This window comes from Sprattus sprattus (genome assembly GCF_963457725.1).
Source record: "Sprattus sprattus genome assembly, chromosome: 3".
Lineage (NCBI taxonomy): Eukaryota > Metazoa > Chordata > Actinopteri > Clupeiformes > Clupeidae > Sprattus > Sprattus sprattus.
In genome coordinates, this window is record NC_137922.1 from 15,741,433 (window position 1) to 15,760,190 (window position 18,758).

The 18,758-nt window shown below is 43.3% G+C and overlaps 1 protein-coding gene across 5 annotated transcripts in view; it reads left to right on the forward strand.

Moving 5' to 3' along the window:
• The first annotated feature begins 10,125 nt into the window (after window positions 1–10,125).
• Window positions 10,126–18,758, forward strand: part of fn1b (fibronectin 1b) — a 34,069-nt gene continuing 25,436 nt past the window's right edge. For 4 of the 5 annotated variants that reach the window (XM_080834929.1, XM_080834933.1, XM_080834930.1 and 1 more), the window contains exons 1-12: window positions 10,126–10,430; window positions 10,751–10,876; window positions 11,158–11,295; window positions 11,379–11,510; window positions 12,018–12,155; window positions 13,324–13,476; window positions 13,996–14,187; window positions 14,426–14,608; window positions 14,858–15,034; window positions 16,250–16,405; window positions 16,664–16,792; window positions 17,240–17,377. In XM_080834929.1, coding sequence (XP_080691055.1) covers window positions 10,277–10,430; window positions 10,751–10,876; window positions 11,158–11,295; window positions 11,379–11,510; window positions 12,018–12,155; window positions 13,324–13,476; window positions 13,996–14,187; window positions 14,426–14,608; window positions 14,858–15,034; window positions 16,250–16,405; window positions 16,664–16,792; window positions 17,240–17,377 — 1,816 coding nt within the window. In that variant the 5' untranslated portion in view covers window positions 10,126–10,276. The remainder of the gene's footprint in view (window positions 10,431–10,750; window positions 10,877–11,157; window positions 11,296–11,378; window positions 11,511–12,017; window positions 12,156–13,323; window positions 13,477–13,995; window positions 14,188–14,425; window positions 14,609–14,857; window positions 15,035–16,249; window positions 16,406–16,663; window positions 16,793–17,239; window positions 17,378–18,758) is intronic. The other variant, XM_080834931.1, reaches the window with a different exon arrangement.

Below are 18,758 nucleotides of genomic sequence, written 5' to 3' on the forward strand. Positions count from 1 at the left end.
TTGTTTTAAACCAAGCAGAAGCATGATTAAAAAAAAAAGAAAACAATTTCATAAACCAGCTGAATTGAAAAAATATCCATCACTATGCACGGTTGGTGTCAATTCCCAGAAGTATACCAAACTATTGTGAAAGCTCCTCAAAGAGTGTCTCAAGACAGACATTATGATTATTAATCAAAAAAAGAAAGATAAAAACATGATGAAAAGAGAGAAAACAGGAATTCAACTGAAACTTTTCTTCCTTCTTTTTTTTTAAATTCAGTTGTTGTTTCTTTAATAGTTAGTATGTCTGCTGCAACTGCCTGCAGAGTGGTACTCATCTTGGAGATTTCAGAAAACATATTCTCCAGGCTTACATTATTTTCTAACTGCTTTACTGGCTGAGTCGGCGTCGGCGGCTTTGAAGTTTCTTCAGTTGGCGGAGGATTTTTTCTGGTAGACATTCTGGTGTCTTTAAAATACTTCGACGTGGTCGTCATTTGGGTCCAAAAAAGAGCTTCGGTTACTCAGGTGCAAGTTGTGAGGGTCAAGGATTATGAATTGGTTAAAAGTTGTGGATTTCCATTAGTTATTATATTGTAATTATTGGTGGTTGAGCGGAGCTCGTCTACTGTGCTGCCATCTTGCTCGGCGTACCCACGTGACTCTCTTCCTTCTTTTTAACTTTCTGATGTGTCATCATCTGCCTCGTGAGCACGCACAGATCCCTGCCCCAGGGTCGTTATCTGACTCAACGCTTTCAGGGAAGTGGTCTTGCAGCCAGCTGTTATACTCCCCGAAGCTGTGTGTGTGAGTGTGTGTGTGTGTGTGTGTGTGTGTAAGTGTTTTCCGTGCTGTCATTGTTGTTACCATGCCAATGTAGTCCGTTTGCTTTGTGAGGAGACTTGCATGTCTGAAGGCTGAAATGAGTTGGGACAAGTAGCCGCCAGCCCTTGGATGCTGATAACTGTGGCCTCTAGACTTCCAGTTTTGATTCAGCGTATTGTTGGACGTGGCGAAAAACATCACGATAACTCTCGAGGAGAAATAAACATCTAGATCATTCTGCTGTAGGTTTTCCTCTCTTGTATGATTGCTGTGGTGCTAAAAACAGCTCCTGCAGGGAATGTAATGTAATGTAATTAAGATCATTTGAGTTTAGCTTTTAGTGCTTGCATAGCCACAGTGACTCTGAGAATAAAGTATAAGACAAAACAAGAGAATTAAACTGTGAGATGTGTTATTATAACTTTGCTGCCATTGGATCTCATTTATCGTTTTCTCCTTGGACTTCGAAGAATGAAATGTCCTTGCCCCAGTTCTGTTGGAGAAAGGGACTCTATTCATATGACTTGCCAAGTTTTACAGCTGTGATACAATAGGCGTTCAGTGTCACAATCCATGACCAGTCATCCCGCTGCTTGTCTTCCAAAGGTTTACTGTAAATGTCAAGTCATGCATTCGGGAAGCATCGGTCTGTGGCACCTATCAGGAAAGTTTTGCTCAATAATTCATTCACTTCGATTCATATGTGATAAAAGACAAAGTGGCCTCTGTTCCTATTATGTTGAATAAGCAAATCAATGCATCTGGTGGTTTTTCCTAACTCGGAGAAACAGTGAGAGCTTGCAGCGTCCTTGATACCTGTCGGGGGAGGCGTCTGAGATTATGAGGGATATAAAGTGTGTTATGTAAGCTTACATCCAATTTTGCATGCACTGAAAAGGGTGTGTTGCATTTCTGCTCTGTCAGGAGTTGATGATTAGGATGAGTTATGATGGAAAGTGATGCATCTCACTCAATTAATGTGTGGTTGTGTGTATATAGGCTGTAAAATTTAAAAAGCCCACAATGTTTGGCCAGTTTCTGTTTTGTGAATTACAAGCGTTTTAAAGTTGTTTTGTTACTGAACATAATTTATTTTATATGAGGTCCTGTTACAGCACTTAACAATTGTATATAGGCTGTAAAATTAGGTCCTGTTACAACACTTAACAATGTGATATAGGCTGTAAAATGTAAAAAGCCCACAATGTTTGGCCAGTTTCTGCACTTGAGTTATTTAAAGATGTGAAAGGCTTTGATGGTGGACACCTTCCTGGATGGATACACAGTAAGATGGATGAGTAGAGAAAAGAGACTTAAAAAATCACTTTAAAAAATCCCCATATATCTTAATAATCAGCCCAAACCAGAGACAGTGTCATCATCCCCTCCCCTGGTTTCACAAGCACAGGACGTTCTGTAACCCAGCGCCCCAGCTAGGAAAAAAACAGAACAACGGTTAAGTGGCAACACCCTGTAAAACCTGCTGCTCTTCAGCACAACAGCAGATCCTTCTCTCCTGCTGCTGAATATCATGGGTGTAGACATGTGAGAACATCTCCTCCTCCTCCTCCTCCTCCTCCTCCTCCTCCTCCTCATCATCACCTCTTCCAGGCTGTCAAAGGGGTGCCAGCTGGCACAGTGAGGCACGGAGGGGAAGGGAAGATAGGGGAAGGGAACACAGAGGAGCAGATGAACCTGAGGAGCTGGACACAGTTCTCCAGCCTCCCCAGATGACCTCCACCAGAACCACCACCCACAGCACCAAACAGGAGAACTACGCCAAACCCTTTGGATGACACTTCAGACACGTGCCTTAAAACATGACCTGAGAGAGAGGTTGGGGGAGGGGGGGGGGGGGGGGGGGGGCAGAAGGAGGGGGGAGAAGGAGGGAAAGAGAGAGAAAGATAAAAAGAGAGAGGGGGTAGAGAGAAAGCAACAAAGAAGGAAGGAAAGATGAAAAAAAGAGATAGTGGGAGGAGGGGAAGAGCACACTAGGAAGAACTTATCATGACAGGCGATTTGTTATCGCTAGAGGTTTTGTTGCTGTAGGCTTTTTATCCCTAACTACACAGGCTGTCACCAGGAAGCTATCAATTTCTAGGAATGAAAATAAAATGCAGAGAATGGTCAAATTAAGTGACCACTTGCAGACAGGGTCTGTGGCTTGGCCAGATTACATTGTTATTATAGCATTGCCTGCTTTATGACAGATTCAGCAACAGACTGTAAAATACAGGGTCTCTGTTTTATCTGAGATGGTTCCCTGCCATGGAATCGAAAGGTTACTTCAACAAAAACATATTTCAGTTTGGAGATGTACCAACTTTAAAGTAAAGATTTTTTTTTTTTACATGACTATATGTCCATAGCTACTGTATACCCTTGATAAAATGTGGGTAGGATTACATTAATTGCATTAACAATATGCAAAAACAGCTGAGCAAATGTTTACAGAAATAGATAAACTGAATTGGTCAATCCAAAACAACTCTCAGCATGTGACCCACAACACCCATGGACAACAACCCTTAAGCTATGTTTAGACGGACTCGAGTTTGTCTGCGTCCGAGTAGTTCACAATACAGATAGCCCTATCATTCAGACGAACACTCTCTATCCGCACACGGTATCTGCAACGATTCCAATTGGGGGTAGAAAGTGAGTAGATTTGAATCGGTACGGGGGCTGGTGTTCGTGTGCACGGATTCACGCAACCTGATGATGTCATTGTCACACGGGATCGCATCACGATCTCCAACCAATATATATAACACTTGTTGTCTCTCTACATCTCACTCATGGTGTGTCTCGAACTCACTCTCATTAATCCAGCCTACTGATTTTTGTTTAGCCTCCTATCTTGATCTAATTCTTTTTATTGAGACGTTACATAACTTTCATGACCACAAATATAAATTGGCCAGCGATTTAATTGGCTTTTTTGTTCATACATTAATGTAGAATGGTCGGAGCAAAGCCTCATGGGAAATGGAATGACAGACATGTCATATTGCACTGTTCCAAACTCTTTATTATCAATAGAAAATAGGTTTCATTTTCGTATAACCTATAGTCTGCTCTGACCACTGATTTTATTAACCACCATAATGTATTACTGTGCAGATTAAATGTATGCTATGCGGTTAGGCTAAACGTTGCTAATTGTAGCTTGTCTACTGGCTATTTACTCGTGTCCTCCTGCCTTCTTCTACTTTTTTTCACGTTTTTTTCAGTTGTCTGTAGCAGCGCTTAAGCGCCACCAACAGGGTTTGTACTACGGCCGGTTCATCCCAAACGGGTGGGTTAGTCTTTACGCAAATCTCTCTTTACCAGGCTCCATCCTTACAGAATTAAAAGATTCGATTCGTGTGAAAAATGAACCCGACTCTGTTTAAACATAGCCTTAACATCTCTGCTCTGCATGCGTTTGAAATACTGCTCCTTGTGGCTGACTACATGACATGCAACTAGAGAGAGAGAGACAGCAAGAGAGAGAGAGAGCGACGGAGAGAGAGAGAAAGAGAGAGAGAAAGAGAGAGAGGATGTATGAAACAGATGAATGAGGTAAGATCAACAGTCTGTAACAAAAGTATAAGATGTCATCGTTTATCCCACAGTTACAGGAACTTCTTCAAATGACCCTAAAGGGTGCTGAAAACACATACGGGGAAAGATTAGCAAGGAATCTACAACATTAGGCCCCCCTTATCTGTCTTCATCATGTCACCATTACTGACTGATCCGGGAATCAGCACCTGTGTGTTTCACAACTGCCTGTGCATTAATGGCCCATAGAAATCACTTTTCACTGGTCCCTATTTGACCGTAAGAGGCTGAGGTCATGTCTGAGGTCTGGCTCTTGTCACTTGCCCAGCTGGGCTGCTTAAAGATAGACCAAGCACATGTGCTACACCTCCCCAGTCTACAGATTAACCGAGAGCTTATCAGCAAGTTGAACTTGGGTCACAGACCCCATGCTTCCACTTTGTGCTGGGTCACTGTTAGCCTTCCCATAAATGCTATTTCTAAATAACATAAATGGTTCTAGGAAGATTTTTGCCCTATTTCATCATATTTGTTGTGTCCTTCTGTCAGACATATCTCAACATGCTGACGAACATGAAGCATAACTTAAATATGACCCTGCAAGACTATGTTACATTCAATGTTAAGCGATTGTCTTGATAGGATAGGATAGGATAGGATAGGATAGGATAGGATAGGATAGGATAGGATAGGATAGGATAGGATAGGATAGGATAGGATAGGATAGGATAGGATAGGATAGGATAGGATAGGATAGGATAGGATAGGATAGGATAGGATAGGATAGGATAGGATAGGATAGGATAGGATAGGATAGGATAGGATAGGATAGGATAGGATAGGATAGGATAGGATAGGATAGGATAGGATAGGATAGGATAGGATAGGATAGGATAGGATAGGATAGGATAGGATAGGATAGGATAGGATAGGATAGGATAGGATAGGATAGGATAGGATAGGATAGGATAGGATAGGATAGGATAGGATAGGATAGGATAGGATAGGATAGGATAGGATAGGATAGGATAGGATAGGATAGGATAGGATAGGATAGGATAGGATAGGATAGGATAGGATAGGATAGGATAGGATAGGATAGGATAGGATAGGATAGGATAGGATAGGATAGGATAGGATAGGATAGGATAGGATAGGATAGGATAGGATAGGATAGGATAGGATAGGATAGGATAGGATAGGATAGGATAGGATAGGATAGGATAGGATAGGATAGGATAGGATAGGATAGGATAGGATAGGATAGGATAGGATAGGATAGGATAGGATAGGATAGGATAGGATAGGATAGGATAGGATAGGATAGGATAGGATAGGATAGGATAGGATAGGATAGGATAGGATAGGATAGGATAGGATAGGATAGGATAGGATAGGATAGGATAGGATAGGATAGGATAGGATAGGATAGGATAGGATAGGATAGGATAGGATAGGATAGGATAGGATAGGATAGGATAGGATAGGATAGGATAGGATAGGATAGGATAGGATAGGATAGGATAGGATAGGATAGGATAGGATAGGATAGGATAGGATAGGATAGGATAGGATAGGATAGGATAGGATAGGATAGGATAGGATAGGATAGGATAGGATAGGATAGGATAGGATAGGATAGGATAGGATAGGATAGGATAGGATAGGATAGGATAGGATAGGATAGGATAGGATAGGATAGGATAGGATAGGATAGGATAGGATAGGATAGGATAGGATAGGATAGGATAGGATAGGATAGGATAGGATAGGATAGGATAGGATAGGATAGGATAGGATAGGATAGGATAGGATAGGATAGGATAGGATAGGATAGGATAGGATAGGATAGGATAGGATAGGATAGGATAGGATAGGATAGGATAGGATAGGATAGGATAGGATAGGATAGGATAGGATAGGATAGGATAGGATAGGATAGGATAGGATAGGATAGGATAGGATAGGATAGGATAGGATAGGATAGGATAGGATAGGATAGGATAGGATAGGATAGGATAGGATAGGATAGGATAGGATAGGATAGGATAGGATAGGATAGGATAGGATAGGATAGGATAGGATAGGATAGGATAGGATAGGATAGGATAGGATAGGATAGGATAGGATAGGATAGGATAGGATAGGATAGGATAGGATAGGATAGGATAGGATAGGATAGGATAGGATAGGATAGGATAGGATAGGATAGGATAGGATAGGATAGGATAGGATAGGATAGGATAGGATAGGATAGGATAGGATAGGATAGGATAGGATAGGATAGGATAGGATAGGATAGGATAGGATAGGATAGGATAGGATAGGATAGGATAGGATAGGATAGGATAGGATAGGATAGGATAGGATAGGATAGCTACTCCAAGAGATGTCTGGATGTTTGTTTCTTTCCACTTCTGGATAATGGTTTTACTGGTGGAAATTTCTGATATTGATGGGAAGCTACTCCTGGAAAGAGCACTGATACTTTGATTTATCTCTCATAAATCAAGCTTAAAGAATTGGGGGAGGATTCTTTACCCTCCAGAATTCAGGTTCTGGGACCGGTACCAGGTTGAGTTACGGGAACAGTTCTGCCCCATCCCCGCTTACTTCCGACCTCTGTGCCCCGGTAAATACCTGTGAGTCAATATGGTTCTGGTCACAAACCTCAACGTTTTTTTTTATGTTTTTAATGTAATTTTCTGCTTCCCAAAGGACCTATATCTAAATAACGTACATGGTTCTGGGAAGATTGTTGTCCTGGTTTCATCATAGTTATAGCCTACATCTGTCACACATCTGTCACGCATATGTCAACATGCTGACAGACATGAAACAGGACTTAGATATGGCCCTGCAAGAGCATGTTACATTTAATGCTAAGCAGTAGTCTTAATGACAGCATGATAGGATAGCTACTTTTTTATATTCTTGATGGGAACTACTCTTGGAGAGAGCAATGATACTTTGATTTATTAATTTATTTAGGATGTGATTTTTCACCCTCCAGAATCGGTTCTTGGCCCAGTAGCAGGTTGAGTTACAGGAACTGTTTTGCCCCATTGCCGCTAAGTGACAACCACCATGCCCGTTTAAAAAAACGTGACTCAATATGGTTCTAGTGTGTCACGAACCTTGAGGTTGAATCTTTTTTCATTTCATCTCTTTCTGTAAAGTGCCCAGCTGACCACAAAAGCTGTCATTCTGTGTTGCCTCCTCACAGCTGAGAAATTCATCAGCAACCATGGATATTTGGAAAGAAAATATCGGTACAACCGGAGCCTCCATGGTCAAATATGAGTCATGAAAGACCTGTGTTTTTTTTGTCCCTGTGACACTAATTGAATTGTCGGGCAGGGTATGGTGGCGAGTGGAAAGCTTGTAAAGTGTTTTGGTTTACAGAGCCCAGTGCTAGTCAGACATAAACATAATGCAGAGGCTATATAGAGTCTGCATGGCACGAACAGACATAAACACACACAAACAAACACACACACACACACACACACACTCGCTCACATACACAGACACAGACCTTCCTCCTCAGACACCACCATCCTGTCACACAGAAACACTCTCCATCCCATGAATTCCATGCTTTACCCCTCCCATTGCTCTCTCTCTCTCTCTCTCTTTCTCTCTCTCTCTTTCTCTCTCTCTCTCTCTCTCTCTCCCTCTCTCTTTCTCTCTCCCTCTCTCTTTCTCTCTCTCTCTGTACCACCCCCCCTTCACACCCATACTAAAAACTCACTTATTCACTCCGTCCCTCCCTCCTTCACACCAGCCAGGAGAGGGGTAGTGTGTGTTGTTGTCTGTAGGACAAAGTCTTGCCTGAGTCAGCTGCAAAAACACACACACACACACACACACACACACGACAGATGATGACTCAGTGACAGTTCATCGGTGGACAGGAGCAATCACCATGGTGGGCACGGACTCCTGTCAGAATGGAGGAGGAGGAGGAGGTGGAGGAGGAGGTCGACGAGCAGGCAGAGTGGTGAAACTGAAGACTGCCTGGTGGTAGTTTCTCTCCTAATGTACTTTCCTAATGATGCCGCTTTCATAACATCCCAGAAGTATGCACCAGAAAATAAACAGACATTGATACTATTAGACCTGCAAGCCTCCTAGAGAACTTCCCCGCTGGCCAGATGTTATGTAACAACACAAATCAGTTCTGTGACACACCAGATTGGAGACATATAAATTAAATACGATTAAGTGGAGAACTACTCCCTTGAGCCAGTCCAAGAAAGCGCCAGGAGTGAACTTTTCCCCTCGGCGCATGATGGAACACAGATACCTCCTGACAAGACAGGGCTGCTGGTACATGGCTCAGTTTTTAAGTGTCTGTGGGGAGAAAACAACACTACTGTTTGCTTACATATATTTCACAAGGTTGTTTTGGAAAATGTCTTCAAGTGGGGGGGATTAGTATAAATCATATACTAAGTGCCCTTATTATCTAATAAGTATAGGCAATGTGCGGTTAATACTTATTTGATTCATGAATACAATGTACTTGTTGTGTCACAACTTGCCATTACTTGAGGTTAGACTCATGTTTGGATTTAGTGTTAATAATATGTAATAATATTTGATTATATGACAAGCACGTATGAATAACATACTTAAGTACACCATAATAAGTATACTTTATAAAACGTGGGACTGAGAAACCCTTTAAAAGAAAACACTGGCACAGCCATTTCACTGAAAAAAGTATCTTATGAAAAATATACCAACAGTGATTGCATGATGGGATGTAATTTTGAGACATTAAAACTGGACCTCTTAAAAGCCAGAGAATGTTTTATTTTAAGTAATTTATCCTCCCCCTTCCCATTGTAAACACTCTCATTTGGATGGCCCAAAGTGTAACCTTGTGGTTGTCATTTGTTTGGATAAGTTTATAAAGCTCAGCATTTTCAGCTAGAATATTTGACATCCTGTGTAAAAATGAGCCTCTAAAACTTAAAATGAATGTACATTGTTGGATTTGCGCCTTTGGTGAAGAATGCTTCTCTGTAAATTATTTCTGACTGGAAAAAGTTTTGCAACCTTCTCCAGAAGCAAAGTCACTGTCTGCCCATGGTATAGACATGGTTGTCTCCACGGTAACCAGTAACATCAAGCCCTCGTAAATGTACATGCCCAAAGCACATTTGCAGAAGCCAAAAAGCTCACGATAACGAATGCTGATGTGAAGATGTCATCTAAAATAAGAATGGAAAGTTGCACAACCAGCAGCAAGGAAAATCGTATGTCATATTGTTTTTCTGTTCTGAGTGTGCCCTTAATTTGCATTCATGTGTGTCAAACATTTCACTTTGTTGTTCCTTCTTTGACCATTTGTATCATCAAGTAAAATGATCTGCAGTCTTTTCCACTCAAGAACTAAGTCTGTACAATATATACCACAGGAGAATTGTATTTACATTTGTTTGTCCGTTGCAGTGCCATGTTTATAATAGTAGGCCCTATCTGTTAATAGTATATGTTAATAACACCTCTTCTGATGTCTTCTGTCACGCAAAAACGAGTTCAAGGTATCACTATCTCCAATTGACTTGATATCCAATTGACTTGATATCCAGTAAGAGGCCTCCTTGGCCTCCTGCGAGGAAGAGTCAGGTTAGTGAGACTGACGCACACCAAAGCGTGGGTTGTGGGAGGGGCTCTCCCCATCCGCGCGTCCGGAGAGCCCAAATAAAATCGCCCTCCAGCTGTTCACTCTTCCTATCACAGCTGCTGCCTAGTGGAGGCTGAGCAAAACAGAGAAGGCAGCACGGGAATACATCGGGGACGAAGAACATTTGTCAAGCCTCCACTACACTGCATCTTCTCCGGTCCAATAAGTTTAACAGAAATAGTGGAATAGAGTATATCCAAGCAACTAAAGTCACCGATAAGGAAAATGACTAGGGGTCCTGTGACGGGGCTGCTGGTCGCGCTGTGCATAGGCACAGCGGTCCATTGTCTGCCCAAGACTTCGGAAAGAGCCAAACGAACAGTCCAGCAACAAGTTATCCCCGAAATGGATGACCCTGAGACCGTTCCCTACTCCTCAAGTAAGTTCGCCTCAGTAGTTATGGGAATAAAATGTGAGACTCCGTTAAGGCAGAACCTTGGTCATTCAAGTGTAGTTAGATTGAAGAGAGTTGAAGTGTTAGAGAGTTAAAGTTGTGAAAAATTACCGTATGCTACGCAGTTGTAGATCTTTTTAGTTTTTTTTTTTTCATTTTCTCTAGTCATTGTAAATGATCTAGCCCTGTAATGTGTAAGGTGTTCAAAGAAGCATCTGGTCTAAAGCTATACGATGTACTAGTTAGCTCATCCAAATAAAGAACAGCGAAGAAGTTCATTGTGTGCAATCACCTTTTTCCTATAGCCGGATGCACGGATAGCGGTCGTATGTTTAGAATAAACAACCAGTGGGAGCGGACATATCTGGGCAGCACACTGCTCTGCACTTGTGAGGGTGATAGAGGAATTAAATGCGTAACGAAGCCCGCAGGTGAGGCAACCGGTGTGTCCTGCTTTAATTGTAGCTCGTCCGTGTGACCATCAACTCACCTTCTCACAAAATATGCACTGGTGAAACATGATTGGGGCACTAATTCCTAATTTCAGTCATGGATATTAATTAAGAGGTCTTCACAATGGAGCACGAACTAACTGGGAATTTGTGCTTTTGTTCGTTCACGACTGTGCGTGCGCGCTCTGCGTGTGGGATCGGCGCGTCTGGTGATATGTGTTTGGAATTTGAGTTTAATTGTCTTCTTGTGCTCCCTGCAGCTGAAGAGACTTGCTACGACAAAATTAACCTTCGGACGTACCGAGTCGGAGAGACATACGACCGTCCCAAGGATGGCATGATCTGGGACTGCACATGCATTGGCTCCGGAAAAGGCAAAATCAGCTGCACCATCGCCAGTGAGTTCTGCGATCGTTTTGGTGACTTTTTGCATACAATGTGGTTAAAGAATATGTTGTTAACCAGTGTTGGCGTTTATCAGACCGCTGCCACGAGGGAGGGAACTCGTACAAGATTGGGGACACATGGAGAAGGCCCCACGACACTGGAAATTACATGTTAGAGTGTGTTTGCTTGGGCAATGGAAAGGGAGAGTGGACCTGCAAACCTGTGGGTGAGTTATCATGCTTTAAAAGATTCTGCTTTGTGAGTGAATAACTGCATTCAAAATTGTGAGCCAGACTCATCAGAGGGGCCAGAGTTCACTAGGTTTTCACAGAGGTTAGGCAATGCATCATCGTACGACAAACATTACAGGACAGTGATTCACAGCAAAACAGGTTGTCAAACAAATGTGTCTATGCCAGTTGTTTTCGATGTCCCTGGTTGAACATTCATTTTATCTTCGTTTTGGGGGGTGGGGGATGGGGCATGGGGCATTTTGTTTGTTGTTCCTGAAAAATAAGCAACATTAACTTAGTGTTTTACTTAATAGTAACCTAAGTAACATTGGCCATTTCAACAAACCTGGACCGCCTGTGGTCCCCCAAATCAAGTGAGGTGGAGAAATGCTACCAACAGATTTTCAATGTTTGGTTATCCATTCTATCTTCAGGAACATCAGGAACCTGTTGACAGAGTAAATGGTGGTTACTGGAACTCTAACCTGTTTGTTTCACAGCGGAGCGTTGCTATGACAACGCTGCAGGGTCCTCCTATGTGGTTGGGGAGACTTGGGAGAAACCTTACCAGGGCTGGATGATCGTGGACTGCACTTGCCTCGGAGAGGGCAATGGTCGCATCACCTGCACTTCCAGAAGTAAGACTCTGTTCCAGTGATTTTCCATTTGAGTGGCTGATCCAGGGTTGCCATAGTTTCACTTGTCGTGTTATCATTTCCAAATGTTCCTGTAGGGGCAACTGATCTTAGAACAGTCAGACAGAAAAAATACGAATGACCCCCCCCTTCCCCAAAACCACAGGCTCTTGAATGTGAGGTGGTGCTGTGCTGTGCTGTGCTTATACAGCAAGGTGATCCTGTTTCCCATCAAGCCGTCAGGCGCTATTACAGCCTAACCCCAGTGGGCAAATGTAGCACTCCACCTGGGCCAGGAGAACAAACACTCTCTCATAACGCAGAGCCAAACTCCTGGGTCAAATTGGCCTTTTAAGGTTTCGAGTAGGTATTCTTGGCTTGCCAGTACATAGACATAACATTGACAGAGTGGGATGATATCTGCCTATTTAAAGAACATCTGCAAGGGGTCGTGATATGCCTTCAAAGCTTCTGTCTTTGAAGCTTTTGAAAACAACTGTTAGTTAACGTTAAGTAGGTTGTGTGTTTGTTTGACATGAATAGCAGTCAAATGCATTGTATTGCCAGAAGACTTTTGCCAGTTTTCTTGCATTATCCTGCAGGCGTGCAGGCGTTACACCCTTGTGACATCACCACAGCTGTATGAGGTTGGAGTGCGAGGTGGAAAATGACAGCATGGCCGCTGAAAGATTATCATTATCGAGGGAAACGGGGGGAGGGGGGTAGACGCCATAAGTGCACTGCAAACTTCCTCCAGCTGTTCCTGTTTGCAGCTGTAAACATCATGTTGTGAGAGTTAAACATGGAGAGATTTGAGGCAGAACATTTAAAGAAAAAAATGTTTGACAGGGGCAAGCATCTATGTCTATTTAAAAAAATGTGGGTAACAGTTTATTCGGATAGTCCACCAACAGAGACTTTACAGATGAATTATCACCTTAACCAAACCCAATCCCTAACCCTTACCCTAACCATAAATTGTAGTCAACAGAGTTTAAACAGATAGTTTGTTTATAATCTGAGCATCTACTGTATAGATGGTCTATAGGGGACCATCCAAATAAGGTGTGAACAAAATGTGTTTTAAAAAGGTGTTAATATGAAAGAATGCAATTGAATGTAACTGTTGTGTCCTGATTAAGAACGACAACGTGTCTTCTCATTCCCGCAGACCGTTGCAATGACCAGGACACAAAAACTTCCTACCGCATTGGAGACACCTGGACCAAGACTGATGCCCGTGACCAAACCCTGCAGTGTCTGTGCACTGGAAATGGCCGAGGAGAGTGGAAGTGTGAGAGACATACTTCCAGTCACGCGACAGGTACAGGTTTTTAACGCTTTGGGTGCACTATCCAATCAGACCATCCCTCCACAATGACGGTTGGAACTGTTTAATGGAGAACACATTACCGTAGCAGTAGCATTGTCATAGCAAAACCGTAACATTGTATTAAAATACAAGTACTTTAATGTGGAGTTGGTCCCCCTTTTGCAGCTATAACAGCTTCCACTCTTCTTGGAAGGCTTTCTACAAGTGTTTGGAGTGTTTCTGTGAGAATCGGTGCCCATTCATTCTGTCGAGCATTTATCCAACATCAGTGCCTGACATCATAAATGCTCTACAGAATGAATGGGCACCAATTTCGCACTTTACACTGCAGCTTATCATGTTTAATGTCATATGGATGCTAAGTCTGAATAGCATTCTATATTTAAACAATGATAAAATTTTAGTAAGCAATTCCGCTTGAAGGGAAATAGACTTGGCCTACTTTTATGAGTTTGTGTTCTGGTTAACAGTTAACTCAACACTTCCTACCTCCGCTCCTCTGTCAATCAGGGACAGGTGTGAGTACCCAGGTGAGGCCAGCGCTGCACCAGCCCAACGCCCTGCCAGAGCCTCCCACCGAGGGCACATGCACCTCCGTCTCGGGGGTCACCTACCACGTGGGCATGCGCTGGATTAGGACCCAGGGGAGCGAGCAGATGTTGTGCACTTGCCTGGGCAATGGAGTCAGCTGTGAGAAGTGGGGTACGTGCTGGGTGTCAAAGACACCGAAGCCCCGACAATGTCCTTAAATGTTCTTTTGTCAAACTGGAGTTCTTCCAGCTCTTCCTCATCAAGTTACATAATTATGTCTTGTCAGTTTATTGCATATAAACATCAGGTTCAGTGACAAAAATGAAGAGCCCTTACATTTAAATTCACCAAGGGATCTAGAATGTCATTTTGAAAGTGTCTCTCTCTTGTGTGCCTTGTTGTCCTAAAGAGGGCCAGTCTCTTGTGTATGGTGGGAACTCGGACGGCAAGCCATGCGCCTTCCCCTTCGTGTACAGCGGTAAAACCTACTACTCTTGCACCTCTGAGGGGCGCACTGACGGGCAGCTGTGGTGCGGAACCTCCTCCAACTACGACGCTGACCAGCAGTATTCCTTCTGCACTGAAAAGACTGGTGAGGACTTCAACTGAATGACTTTCAGAAAACGCCTGCTTACAGTAATGACTCTGACTCTTCAAACAAAATAATATGGAAATGGCTTTTAACTAAGCTGCCATAACATTTTTCTATATTTCACTAATGCATATGTCTTTGTCTTACAGTCTTGATCAGACATGTTTCATTAACCTAACCTGCTGTTTAAAGCTTAGATAGGAAGGTCTACCACGCTGATGGGTCTTATCATGCTATGTCATCCTCCAGCTCTGGTGACGACCCGCGGCGGTAACTCCAACGGTGCTCTTTGCCAGTTCCCCTTCATCTACAACGGCCGCAACTACTCCGACTGTACTTCCGATGGTCGCGCCGACAACATGAAGTGGTGCGGCACCACTTACAATTACGACCAAGAGCAGCAATTTGGGTTCTGCCCCATGGCTGGTGAGTCATGCCTTCTTCCATTGTGGCTAAATACAAATTAAATGTGACCTTCCTGTAATAAACCCTGAAGGTGATGCCTTAAGGTTGTTGGTTCAGTTCCCATGAAGTGTCCTGCTGAAATGTATGCATGTACAGCTATTAACACAATGGTCTGCTAAATGTAAAGTATGGACAGGAAAATGTCTTTTGAGAATAGGCTTTGAGCTTTATTTTAACGGTGCCATCCATTCACTTATAGTCACTGATCAGTCAGTGTGAAGGGCCAGACATAGAAAGTTGACCTTTCACACTGACTGATCAGTGACATTAAACAAGTGAAGCCTATCCACAGGGGTAAATACAAGGCCTATCCACAGGGGTAAATAAAAGTCCTATTCAAAAGCAAGTAGAGCTGTCTTACAAAAATGTAAGTAGTATTACTCATGGCAGCGCTGGGGTAGAGTTCTTAAATGGTGTGCAGTAGACCCTTTCAGATGCAGTGCACTGGGTAGCGGGCTGGGGTAGAGTTCTTAAATGGTGTGCAGTAGACCCTTTCAGATGCAGTGCACTGGGTAGCGGGCTGGGGTAAAGTTCTTAAATGGTGTGCAGTAGACCCTTTCAGAAGCAGTGCACTGGGTAGCGGGCCTGCGTGGCCATGCTTTTACAGACTGTAATTGGATTTTAAGTGACTGGGCGGCTCTGGCCGTAAAGACAGCCGAATTTCATGGCCAGGGAAGTGAGCTCAGGCCCTGCCGTCCTTCAGGGCCATTAAAGCGCATGGGCCAGTTTAAGAGGCTGTAATGATTCACCATAACGAGTATTTGATTTGTGGCTCCATGGACAAGAGTCCTGAGGGATGGCAACTCTTTAGGACACTGCACACATGCCTCTTGACACACACACACACACACACACATACGTATATATATATGGGCTTTTGGCCAAAGCCAAAGACCAAATGGGAGTGTGTCTGGCTCTGTTCCAAGTAGACATGGCTCAAACACATTTCTTGCATGGCAAAAACAGGTGTGGATATTCACAGTAATGGACACCAACGATATACACAAACGCACAGAAGTAGCATGCTCTACATTTATGAATTTCCCCTTTGATCGATTTGAACCCTCACTAGTAACACCTAATGTCTTTTTGACAGTGAGAGTGCAGGAAGCACCTTATGTCTTTTTTTGACAGTGTTGAATGCTATAAGCTGAATTGTCTGGTGTCTCTCCACAGCCCATGAGGAGGTGTGCACCACCAACGACGGCATCATGTACCGGTTGGGCGACGAGTGGGACAAGCGCCACGACGTCCTGGGTCACATGATGCGCTGTACGTGTATGGGCAACGGTCGCGGTGAATGGAGCTGCACTGCCGTCTCTCAGCTCAAAGGTAGTTTAACCTCAACTTTAACTGACCTAACACCAACATTATCTTATGCAGTCAAAGCATGTTTACATGTTGGGCACTTGCGCCCTCGCTATTGGGAAATAGTGATATTACAGCAATTGTTCTTACTGTCTTCAGTTTCGGCCAATTCAACTTCTGTGATTGAAATTGTGGAGCACAAGGCATCTAACTTAAATTACCCATTACTTCGAGTCCTAAAATTGCCAGTGATGTAATTTCCTGTTTCTCTTCCCCATCCAGACCAGTGCGTTGTTGATGGCCTGACCTATGATGTGAACCAGCTGTTCAGCAAGCGACACAACGAGGGTTACATGATGAACTGCACCTGCTTTGGCCAGGGGAGAGGCCGCTGGAAGTGCGATGCCATTGGTGAGTCGATTTTAAATATGTGTTGTCTAGCGGCTTGGCTACTTGCCTTCCTTCAACATTTCTCGGCTTTGCTGAGTCTGAATGCACAGCCTTCTTGAAGGTTGTTGTTCTTGGCCCCTGTCGTCTGATTTGAGAACACAGTTTCCTCCAATTTACTGGCTAAGTGGAGTAGAATGGGAGGAAGTCAGCCCTTCGTGTTCTTTTCAGTCTGCCCGTATTTGAGTTGGGAAGAGCATGGGAAAAATGCAGTGGCCCTAGCCAAAAAAAGGCACTTCATACTCTTTGTTACACCCCTATATTTATAATGCAAGAAGTGTTAACATACACACACAAACATAAAACGTAACATTTATATGTATAATGCAGTAAAACACGCACATACACCTAAACTCCATGATACCATGAAATAAAGTATTTTTAATCCTTTTCCTCTTTAATGAAATACAGACCAGTGTCAGGAGCCTGAGACCAAAGCATACTACCAGATTGGAGAGTCCTGGGATAAAGTCATCCACGGAGCCCGCTACAGGTGCTACTGCCAAGGCAACGGCATCGGAGAGCACGCTTGTGAACCTCTGCAGGCTGGTAGGAACAAAGTTATCTCAGAATTCGCATATCTGACAGGCCCACTCTTCTCCTTGAAAAGTCAATGTGTAAAATGACTAGAGTATGACCATATAAATGAATCCCTTATTGAGGAGGATACACTTGTTGCAGCTAGGCTGAGAGATGGCAATTAAAGGACACAAAATAAGTGATTTTATGTGAGGAGTCACGCATGAGGAGTTTATTTTCCACTGGACATTCTCCCCACACACTAGCCCCCCTCCCTAAATGCTGTTCAGTGCTTCAATATAAATGGGGGGAGTGTTACCATCAACCCCGGGAGATGGGGTGTGTGTGTCAGGGTGCCACACTTTGATGTTTACCAGATGGAATAGGGTGTGTGTCGACACCCCGCCACTCCTCCCCTCCAGACTTCTCTCCTCTTCTCCTTTGTTCTGCGTTGTGCTCCCGCTGTGGTGTTGAGAACTGTTGCTCTTTTCCAGGGGTGAAGTGCAGTGGAGGGGCGATTGATGATACACACACACACACACACACACACACACACACACACACACACACACACACACACACACACACACACACACACACACACACACACACACACACACACACAACACACGCACACACACACACACACACACACAAACACACGCACACACACACACACACACTTCCTACATTTAAAGGCACCTCATGGTTACCTCAATTAGTGTTTGATCTGAGGAGATGGTGTTGCTCACACATCTTTGGGTTTTACTGATCCAGTTAGCACCCAGAGTAGAAAACAAAACAATGTTGAGAAGCATATGGAAACATCACTCAAATTAGATTATTAGATTGTTCAACATTAGATGTTTGAAGGGTGAATTGTGGACAATTTTGGTGGAATTTAACTGGTATGAGGATGAATTTAGGCCATACCTCAGAAGAGATAAATTGCATTTTAACATAGATTTACAGATTTCTTCGGTCTTGCTTGAAATCAAGGTCTATCTATTCTTCAAGCTATTTTAAATATGCATTGCGCTCTCTCAGTGCGATATAGGCTAACTACATTCATACATATATATTAGGATTCTGGTTGTTAAATATCCCTAAATATACTAAACAACCACAGATTTGGAAGATGTGAGATCTCTTTCAGGCCAAAAGCTTGTTTCAGAGTAGCCTTGTGGCCGGTGTAAATTACCAGCAGCTGCTCTCTAGGGGTAGCCTGGGAGGCAGAGAGAGAGAGAGAGAGCGACAAAAGGAGATTTAAGGACAGCAAAACATGAAGTCTTCGTGTGATTTCTAACACGAGGATCAGACAGGGATGGTTTCCTCTCAGAGGCTGCGAATCCAAAAAGCTCTGCCGCTGCTGGTGCTGACCCAAGCTCATTCCCCCGCTGGGCTCATCTTG